The sequence below is a fragment of the Giraffa tippelskirchi genome, chromosome 6 (genome assembly GCF_054371585.1).
Source record: "Giraffa tippelskirchi isolate mGirTip1 chromosome 6, T2T-mGirTip1v1.2.pri, whole genome shotgun sequence".
In the NCBI taxonomy this organism is placed as follows: Eukaryota; Metazoa; Chordata; class Mammalia; order Artiodactyla; family Giraffidae; genus Giraffa; species Giraffa tippelskirchi.
Window position 1 is genome coordinate 163,395,304 of NC_137280.1, and position 18,850 is coordinate 163,414,153.

Sequence of the window (18,850 nt, forward strand, 5' to 3'; positions counted from 1 at the left end):
AGCCATGACATATGAACTCAATCTATCTGAAATTCCATCTTAGGAAATGTAATTCTCTATTCTGAGATGTGTTTCTATAGTTTAGAAACCAAATCTCTTTTCACTGCTTTTCTAATGCTTATTCTACCCAACTTCTCAATGTTCCGTTTGTACCCTATCCTGGTTCTTCAGCTGAGATGAACACTAGCGAAGTGCCCTGGATGATGACAGAAGTAGCCCATCCCTGCTAAACTCAAATAATGCAGGCGGCGTTCCCAGACTCCAGCGATCTTATTCTCAGTTGCCCTGTTCAGTTCAGTTCAGTTGCTCAGTCGTGTCCGACTCTTTGTGACCCCATGAACTGCAACACGCCAGGCCTCCCTGTCCATCACCAACTCCCGGAGTCCACCCAAACCCATGTCCATTGTGTCGGTGATGCCATCCAACCATCTCATCCTCTGTCGTCCCCTTCTCCTCCTGCCCTCAATCTTTCCCAGCATCAGGGTCTTTACAAATGAGTCAGCTCTTCGCGTGAGGTGGCCAAAGTATTGGAGTTTCAGCTTCAACATCAGTCCTTCCAATGAACACCCAGGACTGATCTCCTTTAGGATGGATTGGTTGGATCTCCTTGCAGTCCAAGGGACTCTCAAGAGTCTTCTCCAACACCACAGTTCAAAAGCATCAATTCTTTGGCGCTCAGCTTTCTTTATAGTCCAACTCTTACATCCATACATGACTACTGGAAAAACCATAGCCTTGACTAGACGGACCTTTGTTGGCAAAATAATGTCTCTGCTTTTTAATATGCTGTCTAGGTTGGTCATAACTTTCCTTCCAAGGAGTAAGTGTCTTTTAATTTCATGGCTGCAAGCACCATCTGCAGTGATTTTGGAGCCAAAAAAAAATAAAGTCTGTCACTGTTTCCACATCTATTTGCCATGAAGTGATGGGACTGGATGCCATGATCTTAATTTTCTGAATGTTGAGTTTTAAGACAACTTTTTCACTCTCCTCTTTCACTTTCATCAAGAGGCTCTTTAGTTCTTCTTCACTTTCTGCCATAAGGGTGGTGTCATCTGCATATCTGAGGTTATTGATATTTCTCCCTGCAATCTTGATTCCAGCTTGTGCTTCCTCCAGCCCAGTGTTTCTCATCATGTACTCTGAATATAAGTTAAATAAGCAGGGTGACAATATACAGCCTTGACGTACTCCTTTCCCTATTTGGAACCAGTCTGTTGTTATACATCCAGTTCAAACTGTTGCTTCCTGACCTGCATGCAGGCTTCTCAAGAGTTTCCCTGAGTGGACAACAAGACATGCTGGACTAGAGGTACCAACAGAGCCATGCTTGAGCCTCAGATGCAACCTGGCCCCATTCACCAACAAGCAGAGAGAAAGAAGCCTCTGGCCAGAGCCAGCAGACTGAGATGGATCCTGCAAATAGTTTCTCTGGGTCTGAGGGATAAAGAGAAAAAGAGGCAATATAGTGATGTCTTCAAGTTAAGTATTTTCCATTTAAAAGTCTTTTACTGTGAAATTATGACTTTACAGGTTTTTGTGGCTGTACAATGTCTTTGTGAAATCCAAAATTTTGGGGTTATTAATATAAACTTAGAAGTGCCTATAGGTCACAGGGCTGAGTGACATTGTCATTTAAATCAAGGGCTGACAATATTTCAATGTAGATATGAAGTGAATTAAAAGCTTTTATAAAAAAGTTATACCTTAATGTATGAAGTTAAAAGAGAGAAGTAGGTAGTAGGTATTCCTGTGCAAGATATTTGGAAGTATTTGGAGATGCCTGTTGCCCTGGTTGAGTGTAGATTTTTACTCACTGTTATCAGTTGTAAATCATCAATGTCTATAGGTTGATCTTTAATATGGAAGCTGTTGTGTCCTCAGATAAGAACAACTATTATTCACCAGGTTGTATTTCCAGGACAGATGCTCAGAACTGAATGGTGATGGGTGAGGGCTCATGATTGCTACATAGACCCACACATCTGGCTTGGCAGCAGTCTTTCAGAGACCAGGGATATGTCAGGAAATGACGTTCGCCCACTTAGCCTTTTTTTTTTTTAAATAAAAACTATATATTGAAGTTGTACAACACGATGATTTAATACACATATACACAGTGAAATTATAACTGTAATCAAGCCAATTAACATGTTCTCCTTTACACAGTTAGCATTTTTCAGTGAGTGTGGTGAGAGAACCTGAAATCTATCCTTTTAGCAAATTTCCAGTATTCAAAACAGCTTATGAAATACAGTCATCATGCCATATATCAGGTTTCTAGACTTGTGCATTCTATACCCTTGCGATCCTCGACCAACATTTCCCTGTTTCCCCCACCTTCCTGACATTAGGAACCACGATCCTATTCTCTGCTTCTGTGCATTTGACTGATTCCACATGTAAGTGAGACCATGTAGTACTTTTCCTTCTGTGTCTAGCTTATTTCACTTAGCCTAATGTCCTCTTTATGCTAAGTGGGCTCATCTTTGCCCACTCAGCCTTACAGGCCTGGAGCCCAAGGTAAGAAGTCCCTTTGGTCACTTTCTATCTCTTCTTTGATTAAATTAAGATGAATTCAACTACTGCCTATTTCAGTCAGATGAAAAAAATGCACAGATCAATATATTCTGACTTTTGAAGGGGATGCCTAATCCAGTCTTGGTTAGAAATACTTAAAAAATAAATCTAAATTTTTTTTATATGTCTCACCTGGAATGTAAAGAACTCACAATTTAAAAAATGATAAACAGGGATGTTTCTAGTTTGGGGTAAGTACTAAATTCTATATTGGTTATGTGTGTGGGAAAAAGGTATCAATAGATCATTTATAAACCTTCCTAGTTACATAATACTAGGAGCTGGTTATATATACATTTGGATGGATAAAAAGTATTGTCATAAAATATACAAAATTTCTCTTAAGATAATTTAGGTCCTTGGAAATGACAATAAAGGATGTAGCTAAATTGTGAAAGGAGAAATGCGCTAAGCAACGTGGTCAGAAAACACCTGGGTGTTAGAATAGATTAAAAAAAATCCCACCTTTATATGTTTATTATGAGAGGTGGAGTAAAAATATTTTGGACTTTTGCATAATGAAAGCACTTTATCTAATGGAGAATGACGACAGTGAAAAGAGATTGGTGATATGGCAACACCACTAAGGGATTACATACCTTAGACCTTCTGTTTGTTCAAAACTCTTTTTAAACATTAACTTTCTGATCCTTACAGTAAGAAGTGGTAGAAGTTATTCACTGCCCCTATGGTGAGAGGTCAGCTGAATAAATACCTGGGTATTCTATTAAAAAAAAAAAAAACTGGAAGAAAATCAGGAAGGTCAACCAGCTCATTCATATAAATATATGTATTGATTTGATTAAATAATTGCTAAAGCATGGTATGGCTGATGTTAATTTCTTATAATATCAGGAAGGTAAATATAAATAAAAAAGAAATTTCAGCTATATATCTGCAATGGGAATCAAGGAAATGATGAGCTGAAAGGTGTCTGAAAACTGGGAGCATGTTCAATAAAAGTGTGAAAGTGTTAGTCGCTCAGCCATGTCTGACTCTTTGCGACCCCATGGGCTGTCCATGGAATTCTCCAGGCAAGAATACTGGAGTGGGTAACCATTCCCTTCTCCAGGAGATCTTCCCAACCCAGGGATCAAACCCGGGTCTCCTGTATTGCAGGCAGATTCTTTACTGTCTTGGAGAAGGAAATGGCAACCCACTCCACTACTCTTGCCTAGAAAATTCCATGGACGGAGAGGCCTGGTAGGCTACAGTCCATGGGGTCGCAAAGAGTCGGACACGACTGAGTGACTTCACTTCACTTCTTTACTGTCTGGGCCACCTGGAATGAGTCCTTGTACACTCTTAGATTCACAAGCCCTTTGGAAATATGAAAAGCTTTCTTAGCCTAAGGTGGACCATGACTAGCCCCTGGGTTTCTCCTAGCTCCAAGGGTCTGTAAAGCACTATTTCAGCTTTTTATTTCTCCCCCTGCTGGCAGCAGTGAGCCATCCATTTAAGAAAGGCATACACTGACCACTTCTTTCTTACAATTAAACAGTATCAATGATAAATAGCTGGTGGGAAAAGTAGGTATCAGGGAATAATAACCTGACAGATCATGACCTTATTCAGCCAAAGTTCCTACTATATGTTATATGCATACATATAGTCCATAGAAAGCCAAAAAAAAGGGGGGGCAGGCGGGGGAAGGGCTTCCAAAAAAGTAATCGTTTTTCTGAAGGGTTTTCTATTATTATTTCAACCATGTCTGGTTTTCTCTATTCCCTCTAAATGTTCTGCCTCCAGAAAGGGAGCTTGGGGGTGGGAGGTGATATAAGTTGGTGCGGGCTCCTGATATAAAAGGCTCACACTCATTCATCTCAGCACTGAAAAAAAAAATCATCTCACCTCTCTCATCCATTCTCGAATCGTTTTGCCAGCTTCTTGATGCCATACATTGTGAACAGAGTCTGTCAACGCCACAGCAGTCACCTTACTTTTCACATCTGCTTCTCGTTGAATCATCTGTTTTTAAAAAGGAAAATAAAATATTGGCCATAATTGTTTTCCCTACTGGGTACAAACTTAGTCATAGGTAATAATATAATTAAAAATGAAAAAGCAATATGCATTTCTTGCTCAAAGTTACTCTTTTCTACGCTGAACACATGTCCTATTCTTGTTCAGAGATGAGAAAAGATGTAATATATATATATATTTTAAACATAATGCCACTTAAGACTTAGAACTACGCAGCTCTATTATTTTCCATGTGGTTTGACAATTCAAGGATTAAAGGGATCACAGGGGAAACAGGAGGAATCCCTGAGGGCTTCTATCACAAGTGTCTTCCACCACTTCCTATTTCAGTGCTTCAGGGAAGTCAGCACCAGGGGTTCACTCTCAGCAACTCAGGACTAACTTCTGCTAATTTTCAGTAGATGATACATTAGTAAAGAAAGATATCTTGCTTTGATTTCTCCATTTTAACTAGCCGGCTCTTCACCATGGCCTCATAATTCCTCGGTGTTTTAAATGCCCACAAAGATCTTTCTCTTCGTATTATCAGTGTCATTTTGTTTTGTGTTTTTTTATGCAGAAAAATGATTATATTTTAACTTCTTTTTATAGAATGTTATTTCTATAAAATTAAGTGATTCTAAAGCTTTAAAAAGAGCCACTTGGTTTGAAGAAATGGAAGAATTCATCAGAGGTCTGCAAGATAAAAATACCTGAGAAATATTTAATAACAGTTCTAGTTCTAGATTAAAAGAATAATAAACATTCTAACTCAGCTAACACCAGTAACTAATTTGACACAACAAATATAAGAAAGCTTAATAAAAAATTAGTTACAATACAGTATCTAATAGCCTCCAATTTCATAGCCATGCTCTCACTCTTTCTTTGCATCAAATGTCTTTTCTCCCTCTAAAAAAGAGCAATTTCTCTATACTGTGCTATTAATTTATTGTCTATCAAAAATAAATTACTGCATTAAAAAAGGAAGAATTCTGAATGGTGATGAGAGCTCATACAGAAAACAGTGCAAGCCATGCTTCTAATACCAAATGATGCCTGCTGGCATTTTGAATTAAAAATCTCTCTTGCTCTCTCTTAAACTCCTTTAAACTCTACATATGCAGATCCCCTTTCACTGAACAGGACCTAATGGGAATCTAATTCACGGTTAATGCTGCCTCAGCAGCATTTCTGCACCTTAAATCTTTGTGTCTTCTGGTTTCTGCTTATGTAATGTGCAAATCTTAAAATCAATGCTGTTTATCAACATGATAATATTACTGCAACATTCACCTGGCAATACCAATAATATTTTTAAAAGCATAAAATAATACTCTAATCCAGGACTTCATATTCATTATTAAATAGTGTGCTACCTGCTTCTCCATTTTAAAAATAAGATTCTCACAATGGCACTAGAATACAGAAATTTAAACCAACATCAGATAATAAAACCCCTAGTTCCACAACAGTGAATCCACCTGGCTTATAAAGAACTTATATGTCCTTATTCTCATTTTCTAAACAGAAACATTTTTAGACATGGAGAACGATTGTTGCCGAAGTTACAAAATAAGAACACTGTGGTCTCCTGGTATTCTAAGAATATGTCTGCATTCAAAAATATTTGTGCTCAATTTTTTTTTGGTTGTTGCTAACACATGCTGACTTAAATTAAAGGTGGTAGTGTCTGAAGACACTAGATATCGAGGGCCATTTGTGAAATGATATACAGTTAAGAGTTGAAAAGGCTGAGGATTTAGTGCAAAAGTAGAAGGTCTGGGGATTAAAATTTTACAAACCTGGAAAAATATACAGTTGATAGATTAACTACTAGAGGGGGGGCACTTTGGTCTGTTTGTTCATCTGGCTGACATTTCACACAAAGGGAGGTGATGATGTATAACTTTTCTTCACATTTCATCAAATCACAGTATAATCCAGTGTGATCCTCCCTTATGCTGTTTTAGTTCTTTACAGTTTAACAGCACTTTCATATTATATTACTAGAGGAGGGGAATGGTCAGATTCCAGAGGCTCTGAATCAAGAGCTGTTTAGAAATGAACTCAGTGATAAAAAATTTTCAAATATTTGTCTGTAAAGGATTAGGAGATTTGCAAATCGGTAAAAATCTTAACAGTTTAGTTTTTCTGATGATTCTCCTCTGTGCTGGCCTTGCTGCAACAGGCAGTGCTGACCTACTTGCAGCTGCCGTTTCTGTCTGAAGTCTCTGCGTCTTGCATTTGTTGGGGAGGTTTCTTGCCCCCATTCGCTCACTGGGAATGAGCACTGATGGGAAATGCTGGAGAATGGCAGTACTGGCTGGGGGGAGACTGAACACAGGAACCAAGACTGTGTAAGAGACAGACCTTAGAAGCAACATAGCTAAAGCAAGGAATGGGTGGAGGCATAGACAGATAGGAAGACAACTTCTTTAACAGTCCATAGTAGAAGACTGTGATGGTGTGGAAAACCCAGAAATCTGAAAGGAAAGAAGCCAAGTGACCAAAGTCCTACTATATGTCAATCTAAGGTAGAGATGTGCTTTTTATTAGGATCCATGGATAAGGACATGTTTGAAATTCTCTGCAAAGTTATACCTGTACTTGACATGAATATGTTTCTGGGAGAGGATGCTCAGCTTTCATTAGATTCTTAAAGGGATCTTAATTTCTAAAAATGGTAAGAGCTCATGATCACAACACCAATATTTCAAAAAAGAAAGATGTCATTATTTTTTTGTTGTTGTTATAATGTCTTAAGTATGGCAGTATAGTTCAACAGTACATGAACTGTGAACTTCCAGATGTTCAAGCTGGATTTAGAAAAGGCAGAGGAACCAGAGATCAAATTGCCAACATCCGCTGGATCATCAAAAAAGCAAGAGAGTTCCAGAAAAACATCTACTTCTGTTTTATTGACTATGCCAAAGCCTTTATGTGGATCACAACAAACTGTGGAAAATTCTGAAAGAGATGGGAATACCAGACCACCTGACCTGCCTTTTGAGCAATCTGTATGCACGTCAGGAAGCAACAGTTAGAACTGGACATGGAACAACAGACTGGTTCCAAATCAGGGAAAGGAGTATGTCAAGGCTGTATATTGTCACCCTGCTTATTTAACTTATATGCAGAGTACATCATGAGAAACGCTGGGCTGAATGAAGCACAAGCTGGAATCAAGATTGCTGGGAGAAATATCAATAACCTCAGATATGCAGATGACACCACCCTTATGGCAGAAAGCAAAGAACTAAAGAGCCTCTTAATGAAAGTGAAACAGGAGAGTGAAAAAGTTGGCTTAAAACTCAACATTCAGAAAGCTAAGATCATGGCATCCGGTCCCACCACTTCATGGCAAATAGTTGGAGAAATAATGGAAACAGTGAGAGACTTTATTTTTTTTGGCTCCAAAATCACTGCAGATGGTGACTGCAGTCATGAAATTAAAAGATGCTTACTCCTTGGAAGAAAAGTTATGACCAACCTAGACTGCATATTAAAAAGCAGAGACATTACTTTGTCAACAAAAGTCAAAGCTATGGTTTTTCTAGTAGTCACGTATGGATGTGAGAGTTGGACTATAAAGAAAGCTGAGTGCTGAAGAATTGATGCTTTCGAACTGTGGTGTTGGAGAAGACTCTTGAGAGTCCCTTGGACTGCAAGGAGATCCAGTCAATCCATCCTAAAGGAGATCAGTCCTGGGTGTTCATTGGAAGGACTGATGTTGAAGCTGAAACTCCAATACTTTGGCCACCTCATGCAAAGAGTTGACTCATTTGAAAAGACCCTGATGCTGGGAAAGATTGAAGGAAGGAGAAGGGGATGACAGAGGATGAGATGGTTGGATGACATCAGTGACTCGATGGACATGAGTCTGAGTCAACTCTGGGAGCTGGTGACGGACAGGGAGGCCTGCTGTGCTGCAGTCCATGGGGTCACAGAGAGTCGGACACAACTGAGTGACTGAACTAAGTGATGGCAGTGTAGCATCAAAAGTTGAATAAAAGTAAAAAAAAATTGATAACCCAGACATATTATCCTAAAGTTCATGGCATATTAGGTTATGTGTGGCAAAGTTACAATTAAAATATTGCTTGCTTTTATTTGTGTGTATAATGTTTCTAAGTAGCACTTAATAAATTTCAAAATGAATACTCTTACTTCATTCTGAAACAGTACTGAAATAAATGTACAATTTGTATCATTTCCCCCATTTTGGAGGAGGAAACTGAAGCTGAGAAATTGGTTACTGGCCACGCAGATATGACTCCATGTAGAATGACACAGCTCTCACTGAGCACGGCTGCATGTTTTCTGTTCTCTCCTTTGTATCACATGGTCTATCTCTCCGAAATGCATTATTATATTCTTGCATAAATAAACTCATTTGATTAATTCCTTTTTCATTGACTTGGACATTTAAAAGAATGGTTAAAAAAATTCAAATCCATATCAGTAAAGAATATTGAAATTCTGAAAATAATGCTAAGGGAGAAATCAGCCATGAGCAATATCAGATTGTCAAAAACATTAAAAATTATTCCTATAGTTCTACAATAAATGATGTCTAGGATAACAGGGAAACTAAATACTTCTATAAATCATATTGCTGATTTGAGAATTAGTACAAAATATTTGATGCTGTCACCTGATATTTTTGCTTCCCCTTAATTCTACTTATTCCATTTATTCTATTTTTTTGTTATAATGTCCTTTCACCTCGTCTTATACACAGTTAATCTGTACTTTCCTTCACTGGACTGCATGTTACCAGTCTGACAAGATTAACCCAGTAAATACCAAGTACTTTGAACAGTAAAAACATACACCATTTGTATGCAGGCTTACCTTATTATTAACATTTTTGATGCGCTTCAAATTCAGAGAAAAAAATACCAACTATTTTTTTTTCTTCCAGAGTTAAGAGTAAGATTTTAAACATTAAGTAATTGTAACAAGATAAGACAGCTTACTGAGTGCAGCAGTATTTGGTTAGATGGAGACCAGAGCACCAGAAGGTGGCACGGGAGGGCCAGAGCGAGCAGCAGCGAACTTTGCCCCCTCCACGCGCACACGGTCCTTTCACAGGGCTGCCAGCAGCTCTCCCCAGCAATCAGGTAGGCCTTTTCTGCCCACCTAACTTCCATCACTATGCTTTCTCCAAGGCCCTCCAGTGAGGTACCTGCTTACTACCTCCACAAGTACCTGGCCCAACCCAAATACTTCATGTCACCCTGAAAGTTCTTTAATTCCCTTTTTGTACCTACAAACTGTTAACTTTTCCGTGGGTTTCATTTCTTCCAGAACTCCATCATGGACTACTTTTAGTAAAGGAAAACTTAGAGTCTTTTCAGTTCAGTTCAGTAGCTCAGTTGTGTCTGACTTTGCGATCCCACGAACCACAGCATGCCAGGCCTCCCTGTCCATCACTAACTCCTGGAGCCTACCCAAACTCATGTCCATTGAGTTGGTGATGCCATCCAGCCATCTCATCCTCTGTCGTCCCCTTCTCCTCCTGCCCTCAATCTTTCCCAGCATCAGGGTCTTTTCCAATGAGTCAGCTCTTCGCATCACGTGGCCAAAGCATTGGAGTTTCAGCTTCAACATCAGTCCTTCCAGTGAACCTCCAGGACTGATCTCCTTTCTATGAAGACCTTTTAGAACTAACTGGAGTAACAAAGAGTCTTTTATTTCCCCTAAATTAAATGAAAAAGTTGCTCTCTTTGTCTTCACTGAGAAGATACGTTTTTGAAGGCAGGGAAATGTTGACGTTATAAGGATGCTCTGCCATGAAATCTGTGGGGGCAGTTTCATGTCTCTCCTCCAGGGTCTTGGATTTTGGAAGTTATAAATTCAAATCAGTACTAGATTCAATACTCCCCACCTGAAGAAGAAATGAACTCTGAATTGGGTTGTCTTCACCCTAACATAAAGGAGAAATAGATAATTTTATTCTCCCACATGTGTGACCCAGCAGCCACGGCACTCAGAATAAATATGTCTTATATTTTAAAGTCCAAGGGGACCTCCTGAAAGAGTCAATGTGGCTTTGGGGTAGGGAGGAATATATGCGCATTCAGGCCCATATTTTTATTTGCATGCTTAATACATTTTAAACATGTTTTTGAGGGAAATATTTTAAAGTCTTTCATCAGCAAAAGCCATTACTTTCTTTTTAAATTCTGACATGTGTTACACATATGTACTATGAGGGTTACAGCATGTGAATCACTTGTACAGGAAAGAACATTATCAAAGAAAATCAAATAATGCGTGTTTCCTTCAGATTAAGATCTGACACTACTGTATGTTTATAAATCTGAGGATCATTACTACTGATATGAGCATGAATGAATCATCACTCTGGTTAATAGCACAGTTGAAGTTTGAGACGCCTTTTAAAAAAAGATATATATATATGTACATAAATAGATCAGCTCCCTCTAGAGCTCCTCAAGTTCAGTTGTTTCCAAGTTTGGAAAGGACCTCTTCACATTTTCAGTGCAGACGGTAATTACACTCGGTGCTTCTGCTTGAGTGACGTCTTCACGAGTGCCTCGCATCATTTTTTCTCCCTGTACATCTCCTTGTGTGTCTACTACCCTTTGCGCTATCAGGCCTGCTCAGTCAAAAACGTGCTCAGGGCCAAGATGACTAATCAGCCGACACTGGGTTTGGCAGAGTCTTTCTGTTAATGTCTTCCTGAAGAGTCTATTGTATAGGTTGATCCCAGTAACATTCTACCCACAAATATATATGCTGCAACATAAAAACCTTGATTCTGTCACCCAAGGCTTTTGAAGTACCTTTACTCATTGTAATGAAATACACACACACTTTGGTAGATGAAATAAGAAGACTAAATTGCCCAGCAGGAAATTCAGACAAGCATGACACTCAGCTCTCACTGTTTTTGTTTTTCCTTTGAAAGTAGACACTTTCAAGTAAGCAGTCTTCACCACAGTGTGGTGGTTAGGTTCAAGGACGATGGAGTCAGATTCTCTGGGTTCAAATCCCCACTCTGCCACTTCTGGTAGTAACATCTTGAGTGAGTTATTTCAACTTTTTCCATGTCTCTCTTTTATCCCATGTAAAAGGGAGATAATAAGTAAGCTAAGTCGCAGAGTTAAGGTGAGATGCCATCAACTGAATATAAAGCAACTAGCAGAGGACATGGCACACAGTACACAATTATCGTACATGATCCCACAAAAACACATAATGCAAACTACTCCATACGTGTAAACTAGTGTGTTCTCTTTTCTCAACGTAGAAGGTAACAGAAGCTTGACAGCATTATTTTTTAAAGAGCCATTGAATCCATAAAGGAAAAAAATATGAAGGGCTGCATTTTCCTTAGAGTTTGTGGTTCAATAATTCTAAAACCACCTGGCTGAATAGAATGAGCTGATTATTGTGTCTGTTTAAAATCCTGTAATCAGAATACTAGACCAGTAATAGCACCAGGCACTTGAAAATTAAAACAGAATTGTTGAAGTCATACTGTGGCAACCTCACTTTCTGGGAACCAGTGAACCCTTTCAGAATTACGGGACTGGCAACAAAGCATGGAGCCATGGCTTAGCAGTGCCAAGCTGGCGGAGAGAGTCTTTTTACTGCTGTTTTTTTACATAGAAGGGAGTGTATCTGACTACGTTTTTATAAAGATAATCACAGAGATATGAAGTATGTCCAGAGGAAGGCAGTATAGCGTTATAGTTAGAAGCATGCACAGGCTCTTGAATATGATGTCCTTAAATTTTTAGTCTTGGTTAATTGTTATAAGAATACAAAAATGGGAATAATAAAATTATTATTAATCACAACTAATCACTATAACAATAACAAAAGTGGGTATCACTTCATAGAGTGGCTGAAGGATAAAGGTGATAAAGCAGATACACAATCAATACTGTCAGCTACTATTATTACCTTGCCATTCATTTTAAATTTCAAATATGTATCCTTCCTTTTAGATATGGTATCTGTGTACACTTCAGTGACATCAACATTTGCGCTGAGGAGGTAGTTAACAAGTGTCATACAATGACTACACCAACCTGCATAAAGTGGGTGTAGTCTAGTTTCACCTACATTACATAAAGTGATTTGGACTTGCTTAAATGCTTTTAAAGGAAATAAGCAGGTATAAATGGGATAACCATACATTTCAGATGGCCCAGGACAGTACTGCTTTACACCTTCTGACCTGGTTAATTATTAATAGTGTCTCCTTTCAGTGTTAAAAGTGTTTGGGTTTCGACAGTAAATTATATGACCATGGTATGTATAATGTTAGTTGCTCAGCCCTGATGTATGTGCGTATGTATCATACAGAAGTTAAAGGTCACTCTAGCAAATGAGTAAATCTTTGTGCTCAATACTTAGCCATTTGAGGATGTACCTAAACCTAGAGAGTGATCATGAAAAAAAAACACAAAAAAAACAAGCCTGCAGTTAAACACACAAGAAATATTTCCCAAAGTTCTTCAATTCAAAACTTAGGGGCAAACCTGAGCGCGGTGCGGCCCCTCGCAGATGGACATGCAGCCTTACACCCTGGGTAGGTAAACGGGGCCAGCTGGAGCTCCACGGTAGCCACAGGATAAGACAACATTCCCTCTTCCTGTGCTTTGAAGCCCTCGCTTCAATTCTTACAACCTTTGTCTAGTTTCAGGAAGGAAAAAGGCTCTCTGCAGGCAAGAACCCCAAGGGACAGGGTGTGTAAACCGAAACTTCTTGGGTCACGTGCATTTATGAAGATAAGTCTCCAGCCACTAGTTAGGGAATGGCAAGTTATGATTTATTATTGTAGGCGGCCGGGGAGAGCGGCGATCACTTCCTTTTCCTTTCCTGCCTAGACTGTGCTGCCACGCGCAGACCCCTTCAACAACAAGGCATGTGGAAAGCAGGCTGAGAAGCGAAAACAAAACAAAACACTTATTAAGTGGCTGACAATCTGGGAGAAGGGAAGGAGGACCAGTGCCTTACAAAAACACACGATGCGAGGGGAAAAAAAAAAGCAACGGTATGAGAAACTTACTTTACTAATCAAGAAAACAGCAAGCTAGTTGTAAGAAAAAAAAATAAAAGAGGTCGCAGATTAAAAAAACGGTGTAAGGGTTCATCAAGATGACTTATTTGATTAAATGTTTTATTATGCAATCTTAGAAGACTGACCATTAAGTCAGCAAGATATAATAAAACACAGATTTGAAAACTATGAAGAATATATAGAAAGTGGATATATTATAAATGTGTAAGTGAGGACTAAAAACACTGTCAGTCCAAAAAATTAAGGCAGGCTTAGCAAAGGACATGTTTAAATAGTGACAATACATGGTCTTAAAAGGAAAAACGAGAAAACTTTTTAAAACGTTATAAATGCACTACATACTAAGGAATGTTTTTGATGCAACTAAGTAGCAGGTTCACAATATTCAGTTTAAAAATCACTTATAGCCTTTGGCAATTGGCATACACTAGAAATACTTTGGTGTATATACATGTGCGTATTTATATGGATTTGGCAGGGGCAGGCAAATATTCCCATATATATGGGAATATACTTGACCCATATATTCAGCTGGGAGAATGTTAATGTACTGAAATTTTTAAAGAATAGCATTTTCTTTAAGTCTGGGAAAAAAGAAACACAAAGAGATATGATTTCTTGCCACAAAGATGTATAGTAGATAATCAGAGTGCAGAAGATCATGTTATTTTGCAAATTTCTCTTAAAAAGCCTTTACGTTAGGGGTGAGGTGACGGATATGTTGATTGGCTCGGTTGTGGTTGAATATTTCACAACGTATACAGATACTGGAGTCACCAGGTTGTATACCTTAAAAATACACAAAATTTAATTGTCAGTTATACTTCACTACCTTTGGAGGGAAAAAAAAACACTTTTATTGAATTTGCACATAGATGTTTGGTGTATTTGAAATTTCATTAAAGTTTTCAAAGTTATTCTATAAATGTAACAATATTTTTATAAAAATTTCAGATTCCAATTATCTGTGTTATTTTCAATGTATTTTAAAGACTGTATACTCTGCCATCAACCATAAACGGGGGGGGGGTGATATTCTAATTTATCAACCTTTCTAGGTAATAGATTATTACCATTAGGTTGATTTTTGACCTTTGGGAAGAACTCACAATTTAGGAAGGAAGTCAGATTCCGATAAATTCTGCAGAGACTCAATATTTCGAGTGTTTATAGTATATAGATTATCTTATTAGAACAATTTCTTTTTAAGCAGATTGGTAGTTGATTATGAACCTGTTTTATAGATGAGGAAATCGGTGCTTTTAGAGAAAGTGACTTGCCCATATTCACACACTTAGAATGTGGCTCAGCCAGACCTATTAATTCTAAATCCTGTGTATTTATACCATGACTATCTGTACGTAATACCCTACATTTCTCCATCTTAAATACTTACACTGGTAAAGACTCACTCACTATCTTTCGTTCCCACTGAAATGTAGGCTCCAAGGGGGAAGGATCATATTTTCCAGGCCAACACCACATCTCTTTCTCTACACAGTGACTGGCACATAGTATTTGCTCAAAAATTATCTGTGGAATGAATGGAGGTGCTGTTTACAGAAACGGAATAGATCAGGGAAAGTGATGCTTAGGAAGCTAGAGCAATGTCTGATTTGGCGTATTTAGAAAGAGAGAATAGGCTGGGCTTCCCTGTGGCTCAGACAGTAAAGAATCTGCCTGCACTGCACGAGACCCGGGTTCAATCCCTGCGTCGGGAAGATCCCCTGGAGAAGGAAATGGCAACCCACTCCAGTATTCTTGTCTGGAGAGTTCCATGGACAGAGGAGCCTGGCGGGCTACCATTCATGGGGTTGCAAAAAGTCAGACGTGACTGAGCGACTAACACAGATTAACACAGATGGGTTCCCCAGGGACAGACTCTGAGATTGAATTTAGCATGCGGGTGTTACAAAGGAGTGCCCTGGGGATCAGCATCTGGGGAAGGGAGGGGAACAAAGCAAGAATGGCAGAGAGAAGTTAAGGTAAGATGCAGGTCCAAGATAACCTTGCACAACCCCCAGGGAGCTCTGGACCTAGAATGAGTCATCCCAAGTTGGGTCTTAGACAGCTGGGCCCTTAATCTCCCACACCGTTCTCTCTTTGAATATACCTCTCACAGCAGCCATGACAATGCCTGATGAACCTGACAGCTGAAGACTGTCTGTTGAGAGCACTCCCAGGATGTAGGACAACAAGTTCTTTATTGAAGGAGTTGCTGGGCAGTATGTCACAATGTCCATCTCAGGCCAGAACTGAAATTAAGCACTAGCCTTGTCCATTCAAATCTAGATCATTTTTTCCAAAATGCTGAGCACTCTACTGTTGTATCTGTGTACTCAAGCTCACATTATGATTTAATTGATATCTATGAGATCAAGTAATTTTACCTTAGATTTTAGGTCTCACAATCGAATGCTGTACTATCTAGCCCATCAAACTTTGCATTATCCCTAAACTATAAAGGGAAAAACACAAAATTAAAAGACAGAAAAGCACTGACTAGTGAAAAGCATAAAGAAATCAAATTACAAATTTTAAAAGGCATCCTTTAAATCTATCAGGGAATAATTTGATTTTCTGAATTTCAAATGAAATGTATATGTCAGATAAAGTAAGGTACACTTGTGATTTCAAGTCTGAGCAGAGTTACAAAACAATTCCAAACTTCAAATAAAGTATGTATCATCACTATTTAATGTCTGCCATTATAAACCCACACCTGGGAATGTTGGAAGGAAAGGGCAAAGTGATCACGGACTGAAAGATTTCATTGTAAAAGTAGCTAGGTTAGCTCTTTAGATCTCAGCCTTTATTTTCTGTGATTAAAGGAAAATAAACACTGAGTTATATAAATCTGGGGACTAGAGACATTTGTGATTTTGATTCTTTTCCAGATATTACTTACTCTATGCCTTCAGATATTTTTGAGTTTTGGCCTCTAGAAATTCAGGATAATCTTCATTTGACCATATTTCTTCAGTTGCAGGTACAGGTTTACACAGAAATGATGTGGCACTGGTCTAATTTGCATGTATGGGGGGAGTTTTACTTTTAGATTCTAGTACAGGCATTGACTCTGTGATATATTAATATTATACTAAAGTAAGATTACCAAAACATTTTTAAAAGAGAATGTTTTAAGCAGTTTTGGGTTATCAGTTCAGTTCAGTTCAGTCACTCAGTTGTGTCCGACTCTTTGCGACCCCATGAATTGCAGCACGCCAGGCTCTGTCACCAACTCCCGGAGTCTACCCAAACCCATGTCCATTGAGTCGGTGATGCCATCCAACCATCTCATCCTCTGTCGTCCCCTTCTCCTCCTGCCCCCAATCCTACCCAGCATTAGGGTCTTTTCCAATGAGTCAACCCTTCGCATGAAGTGGCCAAAGTATTGGAGTTTCAGCTTCAACATCAGACCTTCCAATGAACACCCAGGACTGATCTCCTTTAGGATGGACTGATTGGATCTCCTTGCAGCCCAAGGGACTCTCAAGAGTCTTCTCCAACACCACAGTTCAAAAGCATCAATTCTTCGGCGCTCAGCTTTCTTCACCATACAACTCTCACATCCATACATGACCACTGGAAAAACCATAGCCTTGACTAGACGGACTTTTGTTGGCAAAGTAATGTCTCTCCTTTTAAATATGCTATCTAGGTTGGCCATAACCTTCCTTCCAAGGAGTAAGCGTCTTTTAATTTCATGGCTGCAGTCACCATCAGCAGTGATCTTGGAGCCCAAAAAAATAAAGTCTGACACAGTTTCCACTGTTTCTCCATCTATTTCCCATGAAGTGATGGGACCAGATGCCATGATCTTAGTTTTCTGAATGTTGAGCTTTAAGCCAACTTTTTTACCCTCCTCTTTCACCTTCATCAAGAGGCTCTTTAGTTCTTCTTCACTTTCTGCCATAAGGGTGGTATCATCTGCATATCTGAGGTTATTGATATTTCTCCCGGCAATCTTGATTCCAGCTTGTGTTTCTTCCAGCCCAGCGTTTCTCATGATGTACTCTGCATATAAGTTAAATAAGCAGGGTGACAATATACAGCCTTGACGTACTCCTTTTCCTATTTGGAACCAGTCTGTTGTTCCATGTCCAGTTCTAACTGTTGCTTCCTGACCTGCATACAGGTTTCTCAAGAGACAGGTCAGATGGTCTGGTATTCCCATCTCTTTCAGAATTTTCCACAGTTTATTGTGATCCACACAGTCAAAGGCTTTGGCATAGTCAATAAAGCAGAAATAGATGTTTTTCTGGAACTCTCTTGCTTTTTCGATGATCCAGCGGATATTGGCAATTTGATCTCTGGTTCCTCTGCCTTTTCTAAAACCAGCTTGAACATCTGGAAGTTCATGGTTCACGTATTGCTGAAGCCTGGCTTGGAGAATTTTGAGCATTACTTTACTAGCATGTGAGATGAGTGCAACTGTGTGGTAGTTTGAGTTTGGGTTATCAGAGTTTAGTAAATATTGGGGAAGAGGTGAAGTCCATTTTTAAATGGGAAAGTGACATCATTGTGACAAATGTAAGTCATGGGCTTCCTACATGGTTTCAAACTATTTGAACAAGGATGTCCAGGTGGCTATTCTACCTAGAATAGAATGCTAAATACCTGGAACCTGTGCACTTGCTTGAACAACTGAACACTGTTACTGGAATAAATTTCTATTCAACTAATTACTTATAAAGGCTGTTTCAGCGTACATCGTACTGATCAAAAAATGTAGGACAATCCTTTAAGTTAGAATTTCAAAATATGATTCTGACTATGTTGGAGTCGTTTTTCTTATGAAAGTACATCTCACATTTCTGACAAGATAAGAGTCTGTGGATGTAAAAGGTTTGAAATATGCTCAGTTGACACATGACTTTTAAAGATTGTCTTTACTACACAAAACCATATACACATTGCGTGGAAGAAAGCACGGGGTTTGAATGAAAGTAGCTAGTTACCTTTATGTCTGTGGCTGTACCTTGATTTCACAGATAGAAAACACGTACATATACTACACGTAGTAAAAGAGCGCTTCTGAGTTCATGTACTAGGGAACCATAAACAACAGTCACTACGCTCTAAGCGTCCTCTATCAATATCCACTGTAATAGAAAACGCTAGAGGAGCGCTTCAGATCACTAACAGGAAGAGGAGAACCCTGAAACCCATCATTTAGACATCTGATGACAGCTCAGAGGCAAGATGGCACTGAAAAATTTACACTGGGGAAGGGTTTATGTG

The 18,850-nt window shown here is 38.9% G+C and overlaps 1 protein-coding gene across 25 annotated transcripts in view; it reads right to left on the minus strand.

Annotated features, from left to right (window-relative positions):
* ARB2A (ARB2 cotranscriptional regulator A) overlaps positions 1–18,850 on the minus strand; it is a 424,113-nt gene that overhangs the window by 160,893 nt on the left and 244,370 nt on the right. For all 25 annotated transcript variants that reach the window (XM_081498710.1, XM_081498707.1, XM_081498706.1 and 22 more), the window contains one exon: positions 4,432–4,548. In XM_081498710.1, coding sequence (XP_081354836.1) covers positions 4,432–4,548 — 117 coding nt within the window. The remainder of the gene's footprint in view (positions 1–4,431; positions 4,549–18,850) is intronic.